This window comes from Ranitomeya variabilis, chromosome 8 (genome assembly GCF_051348905.1).
Source record: "Ranitomeya variabilis isolate aRanVar5 chromosome 8, aRanVar5.hap1, whole genome shotgun sequence".
Classification (NCBI taxonomy): domain Eukaryota; kingdom Metazoa; phylum Chordata; class Amphibia; order Anura; family Dendrobatidae; genus Ranitomeya; species Ranitomeya variabilis.
The window spans coordinates 165,378,991-165,399,686 of NC_135239.1; the positions used below are offsets into that span (position 1 = coordinate 165,378,991).

Below are 20,696 nucleotides of genomic sequence, written 5' to 3' on the forward strand. Positions count from 1 at the left end.
CTTTCCCAGGTCCATCACCACCACCCAGCTTTCCCGAGTCCTCCGCTGAAGCCTCCTTTCCCAGGTCCATCACCCAGCTTTCCAGACTTCTCCGCTGAAGCCTCCTTTCCCAGGACCATCACCCAGCTTTCCCGAGTCCTCCGCTGAAGCCTCCTTTCCCAGGTCCATCACCCAGCTATCCCGAGTCCTCCGCTGAAGCCTCCTTTCCCAGGTCCATCACCCAGCTTTCCTTCTTTAGCTTTCCCGGATCTATCACTCCTCTTTCTCCCTTCTGTCCTCTGTAATTCAGATTCCTCCGGTATTATGTATTATTTATTATTATTATTCCTTGCATCTCCTGCTGTTACACTATTTATTCCTATATGACTATTCCATAGATGTATCTACAGGTGGGATTTTCTATTCCAGCCCTCAGAGTTTCCTCTCCCCCTCTGAATGGAGCAGTTGTTGAGCAGCTGATTGGTCGGCGGCAGGAGGGGCACATAGTGGTCTGGAGGATACGTGGCTGGTCATGAGCTTGGTGTTGGGAGAAGTTTCTGCAGGAAGTTGCTGCTCGGGTTCACCCTATTTTCCACCTGTTGCTAAGCAGACTCCCCCTCCCCACTCCCAGCCACCCACTCCCACTTGTTGCCAGGCAGACTCCTCGCCGGTGACGTGTCAGGACGTTTCGTTTGTTTATTTATACATTGTAACAACCTGTGCGGACGTGCTGATTCGATTCCATTGTGACGTCACAGAGGCGTGGCGCCCTGTGGCTCCGCCCCCTCTTGTTTACCCTGGCTGTGCGGTGGACGCTGCTATGAGCTTCTGGTTGTCTTGTTGTCCCGAAGCTGGAACGTGACGGAAAGCGGCTAGAGAAGGCAAGGAGCCTGAAGCCAAGGGCTAAAGGGAGGGAAGGAAGGGGAAGAACCAAAACCAACCCTGTGTAACCTGAGCACCTGCACACATCATCCCACACAGCATCCACAGTGTAGGACCGCCCTCTGCTCTGCCTGGAATCAGGGGCTCCAGCTGTGGCCAGAACACCCCACTCATTATTACCCAGAGCAGACCACTGGGCAACATTGGAGGGTCTGTAGAGAGTTAATGACCCTGGACCTATACCCCAAGTCCTGGGCTGCAGACCTCCACTAATGTCCAGTATTGTCCCCCCAACCCCAGGAGCTGAGAACCCTAGGACGGAATAAGCTGATTGTATGGTCTTCATAGGATCCTTGTCATAGTCTGGAGCAGGAATCTGAGGGCACAATGAAGACTGAGATCTCCACAGCGGCGGTGTTCATCACCAGGCTCCTCAGACAAAGCGGACTCCTGGAGGAGAACCAGCTGCAACAGTTCTGCCAGTCCTTGCAAGAGTCCATGAGAGGTGAGGAGACGGCGAGAAATAATAGCTCATATCTTTTCGAAAACTCCCAAGTGAATCCTTTATTTATCGAGCTGCATTAAAATACTTAGGACTTTATTAAAGTTTTATGTATCGTGGTTTGTACCTCTGTGGGGCTCAGACCTTATTGTCATTATTATAGGTCATCAATACCTTGGATTTGTCTTGATAGTCCATTGAGAACACTGACGTCAGTTGTATTTTGTGTGTATAGTAGCTGTATATTGTATGTGTTAGTGGCTGTATATTGTATGTGTTAGTGGCTGTATATTGTATGTGTTAGTGGCTGTATATTGTATGTGTTAGTGGCATTTTGTATAGTTAGTAGCTGTATATTGTGTGTGTTGGTGGGATTTTGTATAGTTAGTAGCTGAAATTTGTTTTTTTTGTTCTATTTTGTACATATAGTAGCTGTATGGTATATTTTGTACACATCACATTGTAGCTGTATATTGTTTTTAGTGGTATTTTGTATATCTAGTAGCTGTATTTTGTATTTGTTAGTTATATTTTGTACATGTAGTAGATGTGTATTGTATTTCGTATACATAGTTGTTGTATTTTGTACGTATAGTAGATGTGTATTGTATTTTTTTACACATAGTTGTTTTTTGTACATATGGTAGATGTGTATTGTATTTTGTAGTTGTATTTTGTACATATGGTAGATGTGTATTGTATTTTGTATACATAGTTGTTGTATTTTGTACGTATAGTAGATGAGTATTTGTATTTTGTACATATAGTAGTTGTGTATTGTATTTTGTATACATAGTAGTTTTATTTTGTACATATAGTAGTTGTGTATTGTATTTTGTATACATAGTAGTTGTATTTTGTACGTATAGTAGATGTGTATTGTATTTTGTATACATAGTAGTTGTATTTTGTACGTATAGTAGATGTGTATTGTATTTTGTATACATAGTAGTTGTATTTTGTACGTATAGTAGATGTGTATTGTATTTTGTATACATAGTAGTTGTATTTTGTACGTATAGTAGATGTGTATTGTATTTTGTATACATAGTAGTTGTATTTTGTACGTATAGTAGATGTGTATTGTATTTTGTATACATAGTAGTTGTATTTTGTATATATAGTAGATGTGTATTGTATTTTTTTACACATAGTTGTTTTTTGTACATATGGTAGATGTGTATTATATTTTGTACATATAGTAGATGTGTATTGTATTTTGTAGTTGTATTTTGTACATATAGTAGATGTGTGTTGTATTTTGTACATACAGTAGTTGTATTTTGCAGCTATCATTTACTTCGCTTGCATTATGACGCTGACCTAGTTTCTGCCCAGATCCTTTATTGTCTCTTTGTCATCGGACTTCTGCAGTGTTCCTGTTATGAAAACTCTCCGCTGATCCATATTGATTGAGGAGATGTAGATCTAGATGAATGGATTGCCGCACACAAAACATTGCAGTTTATAGCTTCCAAAACAATTGGTCAGAGCTGCCAAGGGCCTACAAGAATTCACTTGGCGCTTGGCTTTATGCAGAAGGGTTCATCTTTATGGTGTGAATGAATACTCTGCCATATATTTTAGAATGAGTCCGAGGATTGAATAGTTATATTGTAAGGAATAGTTGCTAATGTTGTTTTTTTTTCCCTTCTCCCACCTCCTTTCAACTCCCACCCTCCCTTTTCTCCTCCTACACTTCCCCACTCCCACTTTCTCCTCTTTGTCTCCAACAGATCATTATAAACATCACTGGTTTCCCCAGATTCCATGCAGAGGATCGGGGTATCGCTGTTTAAGAATCAACCACAAAATGGACCCTTTGATAGGTCGTGCGGCTGGACATATTGGCCTCAGCCATCAGAGACTGTTCCAGCTTCTTCCCAGTGAGCTGACAATGTGGGTCGACCCATTTGAAGTTTCCTATCGCATTGGAGAAGATGGATCTATCTGTGTATTATATGACGGGTCACCAGCGGTGGTCAAGCCTTTGGAGACCCACTCTAGCTGCAAAGATGCACTTCGGATGGGACGGCACAGCCCGTCCAAAAACTACAGCATGATGACGGTTTCTAGTTAAATATACAGTGAAAAGGAACATTCCTCTGAATTGTACAATGATTTATGTTTCCCTGTTCATCTTCTTGTCTCCATGAAGTTAGATGACCTCCTCAGCACATAGACCCTAAATTGTAGTACTGCCAGGCCTCTGGGGCATAGTAATTGTAATTTGGTGTAAAAGGCGCTTATTAGGTTTTTTTTCTCCCCATGTGGAATTGTATATTGTAAATGAAATATTGAGTCAAGAGAGAATTTATATTTTGGCATTACCCTTGACTCTTTTTAATAAAACATATGTTTTATTATGGTTTCTTTTATTGTTCTCAAGGAAGAGACGTATTATTTATCAAAGATTAATGTGATCTTAATAAAGCCACATTGTTTGCTGTGACTAGAGAGGGTGAGGAAATCCAGATCCGATAAAGTCTCCTTACACATCATCTGGGAAGTGTTCTTGTCTTGCCAGCAACAAAAAGTAAAAATTCTTTTTATTTCTCTCTTCTTTGTTTGAGATATCTGTAATCTCACAAACTGGAGAATGTTTCTTCTGAAGCTTTTCACCCAGATACATTATAGGATCTAAGAGAAGGAGAGATTTATCTGATGCCTGTTTTTCTCAGTTGCATATTACATTTCCCAGAGGAGCATTGCATGGCCAATAAGTCTCCTTACACTTGTATATCACTCTCCATAAGTAGAAACATTAGTCCTTAGACCCAAGGCTATTAAGGGAATGGGTAAACTACATTACCAAGACAGGTTATCAAACATGTTGTTATTCAAGGCTTAGGGGCGATCTTATAGTGTACAAATATATGAGGGGACAGTACAGATCTTTCTAAAAAAAAAAAAGTTTACGTTTAGGCCGGTGATGGTGGCGAGGGGGCATTTTCTAAGCGTAGAGGAAAAAAGGTTTTATCATATTTATGGGCAGGGATTCTTTACTGTAAGAGCAGTGAGATTATGAAACTCTCTGCCCCATCATGTGGTCATGGTTAACTAAACAAGTAGAAAGAGGGCCTGTTCTTGAAAATTATATTTATTTCTTTTACTTATATAGCGTCATTAATTGCACATCGCTTTACAGATGTTATCGACACTGTCCCCATAGGGGCTCACAATCTAAATTCCCTATCAGCATGTTTTTGGAGTGTGAGAGGAAACCGGAAAACCTGGCGGAAACCCACGCAAACACGGGGAGAACATGCAAACTCCTTGTAGATGTCGTCCTTGGTTGGACTTGAAGCCAGTGCTGCTAACCACTGAGCCACCGTGCTGCCCCCTGCCATAATATTAACCATAGTACTAGATTCTGTGATAGGACATTAATCCAGAGAACTACCGTAGTCTGATTGCCGTATGTGGAGTCGGGAAGGAATTTTTCTCCTAATATGGGGCAATTAGCATCTGCCTCATGGGGTGTTTCCATCCTCTGGATCAGTGTTTCCCAAACTCCAGTCCTCACGGACCCCACGGGTCATGTTTTCAGGATTTCCTTAGTATTGCTCAAGTAGTGGAAGTATCATCAAGGCATCAGGAATTGTCTCACCTGTGCAACACTATGGAAATCCTGAAAACATGACCTGTAGGGTCCGTGAGGACTGGAGTTTGGGAAACACTGCTCTGGATCAACATGTTAGGTTATAGCTTGAACCTTGATGGACCTGTTTCTACCTTCAACCTTAAAACAATGAAACTAACCTGACAGCCAAAATGTCATATTTATGTACGGCCAACTTGCGGTCTTCCTGATGCTATAAAAAATGACTTTTCTAAACATACACACTGTTAGGGAATATTGAGTTAATAAAGAGGGGTCCTCTGCTCAGAATCCTCATTTTTCTCCCTGGAGAAATGAATGTTCCTTTCTCTGAGGGATCTGTCCTCCATTACACAGACACACACTGATTTGGAGGAGAATAGTGTAATGTCTGGTCTCCGTTTGGTGCCGCTGTCGGAAACGGAACACCAGTGACTGAGCTTCTTTCTCAACACATAACCGCTGATTGCTGGAACTTAGTGACCAGCCAATTGCCAGAGGAGCCTTCCGAGGGGGGATACGCCTTAAAGGATGTTATATCATTATTGTGAACATGCAGATGATCCTGACATTTTGGTAATTCTTTAATCTTTAGAAAACCCTGTAGCTTTTTTTAAGATGCCCGACACAATACAAAGTCTATATCAAGGCTCCCAAGTGCTGCTGTTCTCTTGGGTCCACCAGCAATGTTAGCATCCTAAAACCAAACCAATGGCTGATATTTCATTATCTAGGGATAAAGGATGGGTCTGCTACCCTAGCCTTGTATCTAAATGCCTTAGACAAGACAAAGTGGGCTGTTTGGCATGTGCCCAGTTTCTCCCAGTCAATGCCATAGCGCGAGGGTGGTCAGGGAGGCAATTGCCTTGGACCCCAAATTCTACGAGGGGGCAAAAGTTTGCTGCTTATGAAGAGCACAACAGGCAAAATGAATTTGTCACTGGCTACTGGGCACCAAATAGGCAGCAATCAAAACAACAAGCCTCAGCATAATGAAGGGAGCTTTGTCATCTCAGTCGCTGCCTATGCAGAGCGCAACAGCCAAAGACAAACTCATCTTGACCGCTGCTATCTGTATAAGCAGAACAGATGGCAGGAAATGAGCATCTAATGAATTAAGATAGTATTGAATCAAGTGCACGATTCAATATGGTCTTCATTTATTATTCGAAACTAGGATTAACACTAAGGATTGGTTAGGTTTAGGATTAGGTTTAAGACTAGGGCAGGGGCAGACATATCATTGGTACAATGTGAGTGGAGCGCCCAATAGGGCCGTGGGATACTCGATACAGGGTCCGACACAGTTCTTAAAGGGGAAGGTCACGGCAGCAGTGACCCGGTCCGTGGCCCTGGGCATCCATAAATAAAGTGTTGTTTTGTGGTATAAGGGTTATGGGGAAAATGGTGACACCACCCGTCGTGTTCGGCTATAATAGCGAAGCTGCAGTGAGATCCTCTGGGGCGATGGTGGTGCAGCCAAGATGGTGCAGCTCTCCACTGGTAGAGCTAGCCCCAGGGCAGTTGTAGAGTTAAGTGTTTAGATGGCGGTTGTGGTTGTGCCAGGCAGGTGACGCAGGAATAACTCAAAGGACACAGCAAAGTGCAGCTTCCACTTTTACTCACAGTTCTCCAGTCCACAAACGCCAGCCAGATGCCATGTTCTCCGGGTCAGTGGTCCAGCGAACTCCCAGGTAAATTGGGGTGCACCTTTCCAGGACACCTTTCTCTGGCCGTCTCACTACACTGCCTTCCACTTCTCCTGCCCAGCATCTCACCCACAGTGTCCCAAGCCAGCAGCCATGAACCTGGTAGGGCAACGTCCTCTCAGTCCCCTGGATTCTATCTGGCTGCCTTTATGGCGAGTTATAGGTGGATGTGGCTATGACTCTTACAGACGCCACAGCCTTCGTTTTTTTAGCTGAACTTGAAGATTTCCACTAAGCTTGGGCCGGTCCCCTGACCGCGACCTGGTCCCTCCACCTGGCAATGGTCAGCGTGGATGTGGGCCCCACGGGTGGCTTCTGCACTTCCCGTGCCCCTAGGACCCCTTCTGTCTCTCTTCCTCACTTCTCTCCTCAGCCACGTTCTTCACTCCTCTCCCTTTGGTCTACCAGGACCAACTGCTCTAGCACACTGTCTTTCCCGCCTTATAAGCTCCTCCCCCTTTCCTACCTACCCCTCCCACTCCCACCACCCAGTCCTATCCCGCCTGGGATGAGGCCTTCCTCCCTAAGGGTGCGCCCAGGTGCCCTGACTGAACTGGTGTGTGTTGGATGTGAGTGTTAGAGTCCTGGGTAGTGCCCCCTCCTTAACTGACAGTGGGATACCACACCTCTGGGTGAGGTGCAGCACCTCTGGCGACTGGACCCTCAGGGGAGCCACATGAGCAGCTGGCCCAAGAGGTATGGGGACCACTGCCACCTTCAAAGCAACATGCAGGTCCTGTCCCAGACATAATGAAGGGCCCATATACTGTTCTTGCACAGGGGCCTTCTTCCGTCTGTGTCCTCCACTTGGCTAGGGTTTGGATTAGGCTTACAAGTAAGGTTAGACTGAGGGTTAGACTTAGGGCGCAGGCAGACAGCCGTATTATCTGTGTGAGGATCACATCGCAATCCTTGGACTGGCTGACCTGAATTTGACAGCTCCATAGAAATACTTGCTGTCATGCTCAGGTCAGGTGAGCCGACAGCCAGTCCCAGGATTGCGATGTGATCCTCGCACAAGTAATACTGCCCTGAGTGTGCCCTTGGAGTTAAGGTTAGGGATAGAGCTAAGATAATAAAATTGTTACTAAAAAAATGTAACTTAAAGAAAGAAAAAATATATATCACAATTTATAACATTTTAGTTTTAAAATTCTATCAAAAAGCTAAAAAAAATCTAGGAGGTCAAAGAGCAAACATCAAATTGCAATACATATCCTTGAGAGGTAAGGGGTTCAATATTGGACTGGTAGAATGGACTCGGAGTACTGTACTTCTGGTTCATGGCTATGGGGTGCAAAATACTTGCCTTGCACCAGGCGCTGGTAATTGACATTATGCTACTGCCTATAGCTATACCAATACATATTATATCTGATTCATGGCCTGGAATAAAATTATAATGCCACAAAATGCACATCTAGGCCCTACCTTACTTATTGCCCAGGCCCCTATTTTTTTTAGCAGATCTGTATAATGCAGTCATATTTGCCTTTACTTATCTTTTCCTCCATTTACAATAAAGACAGAACATTAAAAAAAAACTGAGACCGGATATAATGTGATTTAAAAGAGGAACTTGTCATTTTCATGAGGCTGCAGACTATATTATTGTGTGAATGGAATAATTCATCAGTGTCCCTCCCCGTGCGCTCAGCCGTATAATACATATGTACGCAGAATGCAATACGGCTCATTAGAGAAAGAAGATAGATGTTCTTAGTTTAATGGTTGTCTTTGCCGAGGTCGGAGCTTGCAGGATTTAGAGTTTGGCATGGAGATTATCTTGCAGACTGCAGTATGTATGAACATGTTGTTATTTGCCCTGGCCGATGGTGTAAGAACATTGTATATTATGTTGCCCATGTTCCCTTTAATATATATATTTTTATATATATATATGATTTCTGGATGACAGAAAGTGGCCCCACTTCTACCATATTAACACTTTCCAATGTAATTCAGCTTCCTAGCCTATATTCATGCTAAGAATTCAGCGGCATTATATGGGCATGACTAGAGTCGGACAGGCCCTGGTGCATGATTTGGACCTGCTCCCATGTTGTCAGATCAATAACTATTACTTAAAGGGAGTGTGTCACCAGGTTTTTGCTACCCCATCGTAGAACAGCATGAAGTAGGAGTAGAGACCCTGATTCCAGCAATATATCACTTACTGGGGTGCTTCCTGCTGTTTTGGTATAAACACTATTTTATCTGCTGTAGACCTAGCAGTTCTCTGAATGCTGAGTTCTGTATAACCCCGCCCACACCAATGATTGTCAGCTTTCATTGTACACTGTGCATAGGCAGAAAGCTGCCAATCAGCAGCTTGTTGGCATCCCGTCTGGCACATGCCCCACCAACGCATCGCTCTTCGCAGGGCTGTGGAGACCAAGTCGGAGACCATTTTGGTGGAGTCCGAGTCGGTGTCATGGAAATTAAGGAGTCGGAGTCAGAGGTTTGGCTTACCGATTCCACAGTGATATATACAGTATATAGTACTAACATATTCCGGAGAGATTTACAAACATGTACAAACAAAACTAGACATTACATAGTAGCACATAAAATGTAAGAGTTTACAATCTATGAGGAATTAGAAATGAGATTGGGAAGAATACATAAACCTGCAGGAACTAGTTATCAAGCCAGAAACTGTAGATATAGTGTATTAAGTTTCAAGGGGTGTGGGGGCTATTGTTGAAGGAAGGGATCAGGTTCTGAGGAATCATGTAGAGGGAAGGAATAATGCGAAGAAGTTAGGTTAGTGATTGTTATAGACCTGCCCAAAACAATACCCCCAAAAAGTTGAGCCAGGGCCTATGTTGGTATAAGTCCATTGCATATGTGTTCATTCACACTGTGGTCATTAAACAAAAATAACCTAAGATAAAAAAACAAAATGAGCAAATACCCTGTAGTAAGCAAATAAATAAACATAAAAAGTTTTTTTGTTAAATGGCCCTAGTGTGGGGGGCACGCCTTCCCTGAGCTCCTGCGGCACTCATCTTGACTGAGTGATTTAGAGGCAGAGGAAGGGATCAGCGCTTGCCTCACCCACTTCCCTAATGTCCCTGACCGTCAAGGAGCTGATGTACATCCGTAGCAGTGTCTTGATCAGCTCCAAGAAGCAGGGGAGAGATGAAGATGTGGCGCCGGCCAAAATCGAAGACGTGGAGCCCGCACTGCCAGCGAGCAGAGGTAGAAAGGTGTGTCGGGAGATGTGGCTGCGTGGTTGGAGAAATTTGCTCACAGGCTTCCATCATCTAGTACCCCACTCAAGAAGTCAGTGTCTGCCACACAGGGGGCGAGGGTCACACCTGGTGAAAGGTCCTGATTTATGGTCTTATCTCTGGAGAAGGAGACTGAGTTGCCTGAGCTGCCCCTAGTTCCCCTGCCCCTAGATCCCCCCAAAACCAAAATGGATCTGCAAAGTTGTATCCTTGAAGAGATTTCCTTGGTGGACTCCCCTTCCCTGCAAGATGTCCTCAATGCGTTAATAAATGCACCTTTACTCTCAATACACTGATGGGACAAGTTGACCATATACAAGAATCTATTTCTATAATACGTCATGACGTGCAGAAATGGGCAGAACGCATGCAGCGCCCCAGAGTCCTGGTCGTTGCAGTACTGTGGCTCCGCCACTATGGGGAGCTATGGTACGTCTGATTGCACTAAAGGAGTTTCTCTGACCAGGTAACACCTCACTACACTTCACACTCCGGCCACCAGGGGGGGTGGTCCTATCTAGTAGGCCACTCCTCACACTCTGGTGAAACTGGGGGTTGGACAGGAAGACAGAGACAAGTAGCTGGGAAGAGCTAGTGAGAGGACCTGTCAGGGATGGGATCCTGGCAGACTCCTCGGAGCAGAACTAACCAGTGCACAACGGGAATACAGTAAAGAGGAATTGGGACCAGAAGGAGTCGTGCTGTTAGACCGAGGCAACATCCTTCTGAGGCGCAAACAGTCGGTGGCCGGAACGCCGAGCAAGTAAGAGACTTTAAGTACTACTGCAAACCACGGCAGGACAGCCAATTATAGGTTGGCTGTCTCACTTAACACCTAAGCAGACAACGGAGGCAGCTGTGGGAGAGGGGCGACTCTAGGGTCCCGGAAGAACTCCAGGCCTACCCCGTCATACGGGTGCGTCCTACCATATCATCTGGAGGACGGAGAGAACGAACATCAGAGATAGACAGAACCAGTTGTGAGGACTATCCCGGGAGCTCAGCAGGGAAGAACTACAACACCCAGCGCTAGAAGGTAGACACTGATTCCCACCTGTAAAGAGAACTCCTGATGTGCCTTTGGACCGGCCGGTCTCTGACAGCCCTGGTAACAGCACTCTGGACTGAGGACTCTAAAACCTTCAGTAAAGAGGTAAAGAGACTGCAACCTGGTGTCCTCGTTATTTACCGCGACCTGTACCCCACAACTGCACCATTATCATCACTCATTGCACCGGACGTCCCCCACTGACCGGCAGGGCCACGGACCGGGTCTAGTCACCGTGACAGCCCCAGAGCAGAGACTCAGAGGCCCGGTACTGGGTACCCCTCGGCCCTGCGGCGGTGGGGGCGCTCCAACTTGGCGTCACGAACAGGATATACTTAAGCCTGAAGAATCAGGTCATGTGTGCGTTGGAACTGTGATTTATTACGATTGGACTGTGTATTGCCATTTACCGCCAAAATTCGCCATTGCCGCGCAAGGAGGGAGGAGCCTTAGCTTCGTGGGCGGAACCAGCCAAAAGAAGCGCGGAACGGAAAGCGCAGTAAGGCGCCAATCCCGGAAGAGGAACTCCGACCTCCAGCAGGTTAGTGGGAGGAAGGGACAGCCATGTCCGAGTCGGGAGGAGAGGAGGTGGCGGCCGCAGCCGCGGACGCAGGGGCAGCTCCGGTCCCCGCAGCGAGCGAAGCCGCGGCCCTAATACCACCACCGGTCGCCGCCGAACCCGCTGTTCCCCTCAGCTGGTCGGACACTGCCGCTAACACAAAAGCTATAATGCCCTTTTCTATGCCGTACCTGCCCGGAGCGGCCTGGCTCACACGATACTCTGGGGAGTCGCATACATTCACTGACTTTAAAGAAGGGCTCTGCAGCCTGCTCGAGTTCTATCCCCTGACAGAGCCTCAGAAGGTTCATATGATAACCGGCCAACTCTTTGGGGCGGCTCTGAGAGAATTGAAGTCCTGGCCCGCCGAGGATAAGGGAACTGCACAACAAATTTTTGCAAAGCTTAAAGCCACCTTCGATACTCGCACTGCTACAGAAATTAAACTGACTTTCTATGGATGCAAACAAAGGCCGCAGGATAGCTTACGGGACTATGCCCTTAATCTCCAGGAGGCGATGCGGGCCATTAAGCAGAGTGACCCCGGCAGCATGCCGGATGAGGATAAACTTCTGAAGGAGCGGTTCATTGAGGGGCTCCTGTGCAGTCACCAGCGGGGCCAATTGCACTTCCTGGCCATGCAAAATCCAGACTTGACTTTTGCGCAATTCAAAGATAAAGCTATCCAGGCATTGCAGGAGCGACAGCCCAGCCGCGCAATACCACCCAGGCACCCCGCTCTCACATACCACCAGGAGGTGGCATCGGATACCCCAGTTGCCGCGGAGGCCGACGCCCAGAGCTTCGAGGACGACTCCCCTGCAGGACTTCGCCTCCAGATGCAAGAGCTAACCAAGAGCGTTGCTGCCCTAGCCCGGACGGTGCAGTCCCTACAGGAGGCCCCCAAAGAAAAGATCCAGCTAGCCTCCAGACCAGAAGATGTCACCTGGACGCGACAGAAGAGGACCCCACCGACCAGAGGCCGGGACAGCGATCGCTTCCATCAGGACGGACGACCCATCTGCCGCCGATGTCACCAGGTGGGCCACCTTGCAAGGTACTGTCCTTTAAACGAGCAACCCCTGGGGCAAAGGGCCAACCCCCAGGAGTAGGACGGTCAGGCCCGCAGCATTGGAGAACCAAGTATATTGGAGGACGACCAGTTCTCCCTGTAGTGATTGATGGAATCCCCTTGAACGCTTTGCTGGACACCGGTTCTCAAGTGACGACTATACCTTACGTGCTTTATAAACGGTATTGGGAGGACGCTGATATTACTCGTGGCCCTGACGATGATTTCACCATAATAGCCAGTATTGGTCAGCCGTTGCCACAAGTGGGGTATAAGGAGGTCACCATCAAGGTGGGGCGGGTGGAATTGAAAGCCCAAGGGATTGTGATTGTTGATATTGATCGTCGAGAATGTAATCCCATGATGACTCTTGGTACTAATGTTATAGAAAATTGTCTTGCAGAAGTTATTGTTTTGTTGCAACAGGTGGCAGAAACCGCTGGCCACAGTGAGCAACGTGCCCTGCAGAAGGAAATCAGAGCTCTGATGCAGAGACAGCAGGTAGAGCTGACTGGTGGTGAGATTGGTCGTGTCACTGTGAGTGATTCAAACCCCATCGCGATACCCCCCAGGAGTGAAATGTTAATATGGTGTCGGGCAGCCATAGGCCTCAGGGGTAAGGACTACCAGGCCTTGGTAGAACCCGTATATTCAGACAATAGGCCTACTGTTCTGACAGCCCGGGGGGTGGTCGACGTCCGCCAGGGGAGAGTGCCCGTACGTGTCCTCAATTGTGGGGAGGAAGAGGTTCACCTCACCAAGTATACCACGCTCGCCAAACTGTTCACTGTCAATAATAGTGTAATACAGACACCTGAACCCTTGGTCCCGTCAAACGTGGCGGGGAACAAAGGTTCTGCAGAGCACTCTAAAGACTGGTGTCGGGAATTGCATGTGGGCACTGACTCTACCCCATCCCATCAAAAACAGGGGGCTTACAGGGTGGTACACGAGTACGAGCAGGTATTCAGCAAACACCCCTTAGATTTTGGGCAGGTGAAAGGGATCCAACATCACATCCCCACGGGAGATCACCGACCCATAAAGGAGAGATATCGCCCTGTACCCCCAGCTCATTACCAGTGTGCCAAGGACATGTTGCGGGAAATGAAGGAGGCTGGGGTGGTGAGAGACAGCTGTAGCCCCTGGGCAGCTCCGTTAGTCCTTGTTAAAAAGAAAGATGGTACAATGAGGATGTGTGTTGATTACAGGCAGTTGAATCGTATTACACATAAGGACGCATACCCACTGCCCAGGATAGAGGAGTCTCTGGCTGCCTTAAAATCTGCTAACTACTTCTCTACCTTAGATCTCACCAGTGGGTACTGGCAGGTTCCTGTAGCGGAGGCGGACAAAGAGAAGACGGCCTTCACGACACCAATGGGTCTCTGCGAGTTCAACTACATGCCCTTCGGATTGTGCAATGCTCCCGGGACGTTCCAGAGGATGATGGAGTGCTGCCTGGGACACATGAACTTTGAAACTGTGCTGCTGTATTTGGATGACGTAATTGTCTTCTCTAAGACCTACGAAGACCATCTGAAGCACCTGGCCGAGGTGTTTGAAGCCTTGTCCAACTTCGGCTTAAAGGTGAAACCGTCCAAGTGTCACCTGCTGAAACCTAAAGTGCAGTACCTGGGCCATGTGGTGAGCGCTGAAGGAGTGGCCCCAGACCCCGACAAGGTCACAGTGATCAAGGACTGGCCAAAGCCCAGTGACCTCCACGAAGTCCGGCAGTTCCTCGGGCTGGTAGGCTATTACCGGAGGTTCATTATGGACTTCACCAAGAAGGCCGCACCCTTGCAAAACCTGTTGGTAGGCCAACCAAAGAAGACCAAGGGGAAGAACACCCCCTTTGATTGGAACGAGGAGCTGGAGGGATCCTTCACTTGTTTGAAGTCGGCACTGACGGGAGAAGAGGTACTGGCTTACCCCGAATACGACCAACCATTTGTGCTGTACACAGATGCCAGCAATGTGGGATTAGGAGCCGTGCTGTCCCAGGTCCAGAAAGGCAAAGAAAGGGTGATCGCTTACGCCAGCAGGAAACTCCGTCCCACGGAAAGGAACCCTGACAACTACAGTTCCTTTAAGCTGGAATTCCTTGCCCTCGTCTGGGCAGTGACAGAGAGGTTCAAACACTACCTGGCCTCCGCGAAATTCACCGTCTTCACGGATAACAATCCGCTAACGCATCTGGATACTGCCAAACTCGGGGCCTTGGAACAGCGGTGGATGGCCCGGCTGTCCAACTACGATTTCACCATCAAGTACCGGGCAGGACACCAGAATGCCAATGCCTATGCCTTGTCCCGAATGCCCAATTTGCCAGAAGCGGGAGAAGACCCGGAGGCACTTGAAGAGGTGGAGCTGCCAGCATTCCATCGCCCCAAAGCCACCTAGAACTCTCATCATGTGAAGAACAGGCACAAGAACCAACCGGATGCCACGCTGAATCCCCTGCCCCATCACGGATGGGCGGAAACCCAGGATGGTGACCCCGCGGTCCGTCGGGTGAAAGAGCTCTTGACGCAGGCAGGGTTGCACCCTGGCCCAGATGATCCACAAGAAACCCAACAGCTGTGGAAGGGGAGAAGCAAACTGTTTATCCATGATGGCAAGCTGTGCAGGAGGAGCATCGACCCACGTACTCATGAATTGGTGTGGCAGATAGTGGTGCCAAGGCGAGATGCGCCCATGGTTCTGGGAGCCTACCATGATGGAGCTGGACACTTCGGATGGAGGAAGCTAGAAAGGCTACTCCGAGGGAGGTTCTATTGGATCGGCATGAAGAGAACCATTGAGAAGTGGTGTCGGGAGTGTGGTCCATGTAGTCTGCGCAGGAAGGACCGTGACAGTCAACGGGCTCCCCTGCGGCCTATCATCACCAAACGGCCGCTCGAACTAGTCGCGCTGGATCATGTGAAGCTGACACCTAGCCGGTCGGGCTATATCTACGCCCTTACCATAGTGGACCACTACTCCAGGTTTTTGGTGGTTGTACCTGTCAAGGATCTAACGGCCAGGACTGCCGCCAGGGCCTTCCAGCAGCACTTTTGTAGGCCCCATGGCTACCCAGAGAAGGTACTAACTGATCAGGGACCTGCATTCGAAGCGGAAGTGTTCCAAGAATTCTGCCAACTGTACGGGTGTAAGAAGATCAGAACCACACCGTACCATCCTCAAACCAACGGGATGTGTGAGAAGATGAACCAAGTGGTAATCGATTTGTTGAAGACCTTGCCTATGGAGGAACAGAACCTCTGGCCGATAAAGTTGCCTGACTTGGTGGATATGTACAATCACATTCCAGTAAGTTCCACCAACTGTACTCCAGCGTACCTGATGCGAGGAAGATCTAGTCGGTTACCCGTTGATCTGGACATGGGGGTCCTAGTACCCGAAGATACCTCGCCGGATGCCGATTGGGATGCAGAAAGGCAGCGAAGGTACCGTGAGGTACAGGAGTGTGTAGAAAGAAGTCTCGCCCAGGCTAGGCAGAAACAAGAAAGAGACTACAACCAACACGCTCCTGCGATTCCCCTGTCACCTGGTGAGCAAGTACTTAAACGAAAGAGGAGATTACACAAGCTCGATGACCAATGGAAAGCGGAACCGTATACCATCTTGCCATCCGACTTCGATAACACGAAGGTCTGTCTCATCAGCAAGGACAGAGGGGAGACCTTGACAGCGGTATCCAGGGATCACCTTAAGGTCTGCCCCGATAAGTTGAAAGAGAGGGACACGGCCCCAGAAATCTCCCCGCCGGTGGGAAAGGAGAAGATGATCCATACCGTCCTTGGTGATTTTCCCCAGTCTTGGACTCAGATAAATCAAGCCATCGTGGTACCTGTTCTAATGTTTCAACAGCCGGACCCACCAGAAACAATGGTGGTACCAGATCATCCGGTCCCGCTACCTCAACAAGCCTTACCTGAAGATGCCATGCCAACCGTTGAACCGGCAAATCCTCCCTCTGCTATCGGTGAACCTGCTGTACCCACTGTTGATAGCAGCAGCTCTGAGAGCCCCAACCTGCCAGTGCTACCCAGACTCACTAGAAGTGTAGCTAGAAGACAGTGAACTACACCAGCGGTAGCAAGCATAGCGGGCCCTGTTAGGCCAATAGCAACCCCTGCGCTGCAAAGGTCCACACGCAGCACTCAAAATCAAATTCCCCTCCGCTACAAAACTTGGAGGTATTAATAAGGGCTGCTATTCAGTTGAAAATGTTTCTGTGTATATCTTTTGTTACAGGGTTTAAAATGGACAATAGAGTAATGGACGGTGAATTGCTCAAAAACTTTCAAAAAGGGGGACCCCTTTGTTTACCCGGGGTCCCCACTGTTTCAACCATTGAACTGAGAGTCATAAACTGTGCATGACCTAACTTTTGCAACGTTCAAGAGTTCTCACCTCCCATAAAGGGAAGCACTGTTATGTTTAATTGTTATGCTATTTCAAAAATTTTGTGTGTTTCCTGTTAACATGTATTGTTGTTCTTGTTTTCCCAGTCCGGGAGTACTGGATTTAACCGGGGGGGGAGTGCAGCGCCCCAGAGTCCTGGTCGTTGCAGTACTGTGGCTCCGCCACTATGGGGAGCTATGGTACGTCTGATTGCACTAAAGGAGTTTCTCTGACCAGGTAACACCTCACTACACTTCACACTCCGGCCACCAGGGGGGGTGGTCCTATCTAGTAGGCCACTCCTCACACTCTGGTGAAACTGGGGGTTGGACAGGAAGACAGAGAGAAGTAGCTGGGAAGAGCTAGTGAGAGGACCTGTCAGGGATGGGATCCTGGCAGACTCCTCGGAGCAGAACTAACCAGTGCACAACGGGAATACAGTAAAGAGGAATTGGCACCAGAAGGAGTCGTGCTGTTAGACCGAGGCAACATCCTTCTGAGGCGCAAACAGTCGGTGGCCGGAACGCCGAGCAAGTGAGAGACTTTAAGTACTACTGCAAACCACGGCAGGGCAGCCAATTATAGGTTGGCTGTCTCACTTAACACCTAAGCAGACAACGGAGGCAGCTGTGGGAGAGGGGCGACTCTAGGGTCCCGGAAGAACTCCAGGCCTACCCCGTCATACGGGTGCGTCCTACCATATCATCTGGAGGACGGAGAGAACGAACATCAGAGATAGACAGAACCAGTTGTGAGGACTATCCCGGGAGCTCAGCAGGGAAGAACTACAACACCCAGCGCTAGAAGGTAGACACTGATTCCCACCTGTAAAGAGAACTCCTGATGTGCCTTTGGACCGGCCGGTCTCTGACAGCCCTGGTAACAGCACTCTGGACTGAGGACTCTAAAACCTTCAGTAAAGAGGTAAAGAGACTGCAACCTGGTGTCCTCGTTATTTACCGCGACCTGTACCCCACAACTGCACCATTATCATCACTCATTGCACCAGACGTCCCCCACTGACCGGCAGGGCCACGGACCGGGTCTAGTCACCGTGACAGCCCCAGAGCAGAGACTCAGAGGCCCGGTACCGGGTACCCCTCGGCCCTGCGGCGGTGGGGGCGCTCCACGCACCACAGCAGTCGAAAGCAGGGTTAGTGAGCTGGAAAACACCCTCCCGACAGTCCACAGAGATATACAGAGTCACGCGCAAGCAGTCGTAGCACTTATCACTAATGCTGACGACCTGGAAAATTGTCAGAGACGCAATAATATCAGAATGGTAGATGTCCCTGACAAAGCTAAGGGGAATGACCTGGATGTTTTTTTTTTAAAAAATGGTTACTGGATACCTTTGGCAAAGATACTTTCACTCCTTCATTTGTTGTGGAGAGCTCACAGGGTCCCCACAAAAACAAAACCCAGTAGCCAGAGCCCCAGACCTATTCAATTAAAATACTGCACTACAAGGGAGAAGAGATCATACTAAGGATGGAAAGAGAGAAGCAGGACATTAAGCTTGAGGAAATAAAAAATATCTTTTTCCTCAGACTTCTCACGGGAGGTCAAGAGCAGAAGGTCCCAGTTTCTGGACATACAGTCATATGAAAAAGTTTGGGCACCCCTATTAATCTTAAGCTTAATGTTTTATAAAAAAAAATTTTTTTGCAAATGGAGGAACACAGGTACAGTTCTTGTTAAGGCCAGAAGTGGCAGGCCAAGAAAAACATCAGAAAGGCAGAGAAGAAGAATGGTGAGATCAGTCAAGGACAATCCTCAGGCCACCTCCAGAGATCTGCAGCATCAACTTGCTGCAGATGGTGTCACTGTGCATCGGTCAACTATACAACGCACTTTGCACAAGGAGAAGCTGTATGGGAGAGTGATGCGAAATAAGCCGTTTCTGCAAGCACACAACGGTCGGCTGAGGTATGCAAAAGCACATTTGGAGAAGCCAATTTCTTTTTGGAAGAAGGTCCTGTGGACTCATGAAACCAAGATTGAGTTGTTTGGTAATAGAAAAAGGCGTTATGCATGGCGGCAAAAAAACACAGTGCGTTGTATAGTTGACCGATGCACAGTGACACTATCTGCAGCAAATTGATGCTGCAGCTCTCTGGAGATGGTCTGGAGATGGTCTGAGGATTGTCCTTGACTGATCTCCCCATTCTTCTTCTCTGCCTTTCTGATGTTTTTCTTGGCCTGCCACTTCTGGCCTTAACAAGAACTGTACCTGTGTTCTTCCATTTCCTTACTATGTTCCTCACAGTGGAAATTGACAGGTTAAATCTCTGAGACAGCTTTTTGTATCCTTCCCCTGAACAACTATGTTGAATACTCTTTGTTTTCAGATCATTTGACAGTTGTTTTGAGGAGCCCATGATGCCACTCTTCAGAGGAGATTCAAACAGGAGAACAACTTGCAAGTGGCCACTTTAAGTAGCTTTTCACATGATTGCATACACCTAGCTATGAAGTTCAAAGCTCAATGAGGTTACAAAACCCAAAAAAGTGCTTTAGTAAGTCAGTAAAAAGTAGGTAGGAGTATTTAAAACAAGACAATGATAAGGGTGCCCATACTTATGCACCTGTCAAATTTTATTTGAATGCAGATTGCACATTTTCTGTTAGTACAATAAACCTCATTTCAAGGCAGAAACATTACTGTGTTCAACAGTTATTAGATACATGAAACTGAAATAGCTGTTGCAAAAAAAAACAATTTTTATAAAACATTAAGCTTAAGATTAATAGGGGTGCCCAAACTTTTTCATATGACTGTAAAAGGGAGTATTAGGAGACTGGGCCTGCAATACTCAATGATCTACCCAGCCAAGCTCAGGATGGTTGTACTTGGCACTATCACATTCTTTGAGTCTTCAAAAGACCACTCAGATGGCTGGATCGTCATGAGCAACAAACTCCAGAGCGGCTGGAAGGACTGGAGACAGCCCTAACAGTCGCTGACCCTGAAAGTCCTTTTTCTCACTACTTGTTATTAATTTCAGAAGGTCTCTCTGTTGCAGGACTCAGACCTCATTTAATGGTACTATGTGGCACCACAACTTTTGTGGCTGGTATTTCTGGTCCAAACCTTTGTGTTACTTAGTTTAATTTCTACATTAATGCGGTGGGCGATTGTTTCCGGCTTTGCAGATGCATGCACCTAATGGTTAAGGGTTTGGACAGGTTTGCCTGAGACCCATCCCTTGCTAGTAAGGGCAGGTTTACAACATTACTGGGAGGGGTTTTATTGGTTCACAGTTGAGGTAGATGGGGAGGGGAATGCTTATGCACAGAAATTTGGATCCTTTTAAGAGCAGGGAAATCGGCTAACTCACAAGGATCATCTTTCATGTTTGTTCTTAAAGATGGTTACTAAGGTTGATTTGATTTCTTAGAATATTCGTGAGTTGAGCAACAACTCAAAAAGATTTGCAATCCTTGACTATATAAAAAGATTCAACCCTGTAATAATAGGGCTACAGGGGGCCTATCTAACAAACAGCACTATCAATCAGATACAAAGGTCCTGGATCAGGTATAACTTACATTCTAATTACTCATGGGGGGTTGGTCTAATTATATATAAAAGTATCTCATTTACGCATATTGACTCCTTCAAAAACTCTGACAGATTTGTTGGGGTCAGATGTAGAATCCTGCACTTTGAATGTATCATTGTCGTAGTCTATATA

General features: G+C 47.3%; 1 protein-coding gene across 4 annotated transcripts; it reads left to right on the forward strand.

The window, feature by feature from the left end:
• The first annotated feature begins 706 nt into the window (after positions 1 to 706).
• LOC143788247 (protein BTG1-like) lies at positions 707 to 3,726 on the forward strand. Of its 4 annotated transcripts, none has more exons than XM_077277766.1 (3): positions 707 to 860; positions 1,162 to 1,366; positions 3,100 to 3,726. In XM_077277766.1, exons 2-3 carry the CDS (start codon positions 1,249 to 1,251, stop codon positions 3,441 to 3,443), a joined length of 462 nt encoding a protein of 153 aa, XP_077133881.1. In that variant the 5' UTR covers positions 707 to 860; positions 1,162 to 1,248; the 3' UTR covers positions 3,444 to 3,726. The 4 variants fall into 4 exon arrangements, with proteins under 4 accessions (XP_077133881.1, XP_077133884.1, XP_077133882.1 ...); XM_077277769.1 differs by having other exon boundaries at positions 1,210 to 1,366; XM_077277767.1 differs by having other exon boundaries at positions 802 to 1,071.
• The last annotated feature ends 16,970 nt before the right edge of the window (positions 3,727 to 20,696 follow it).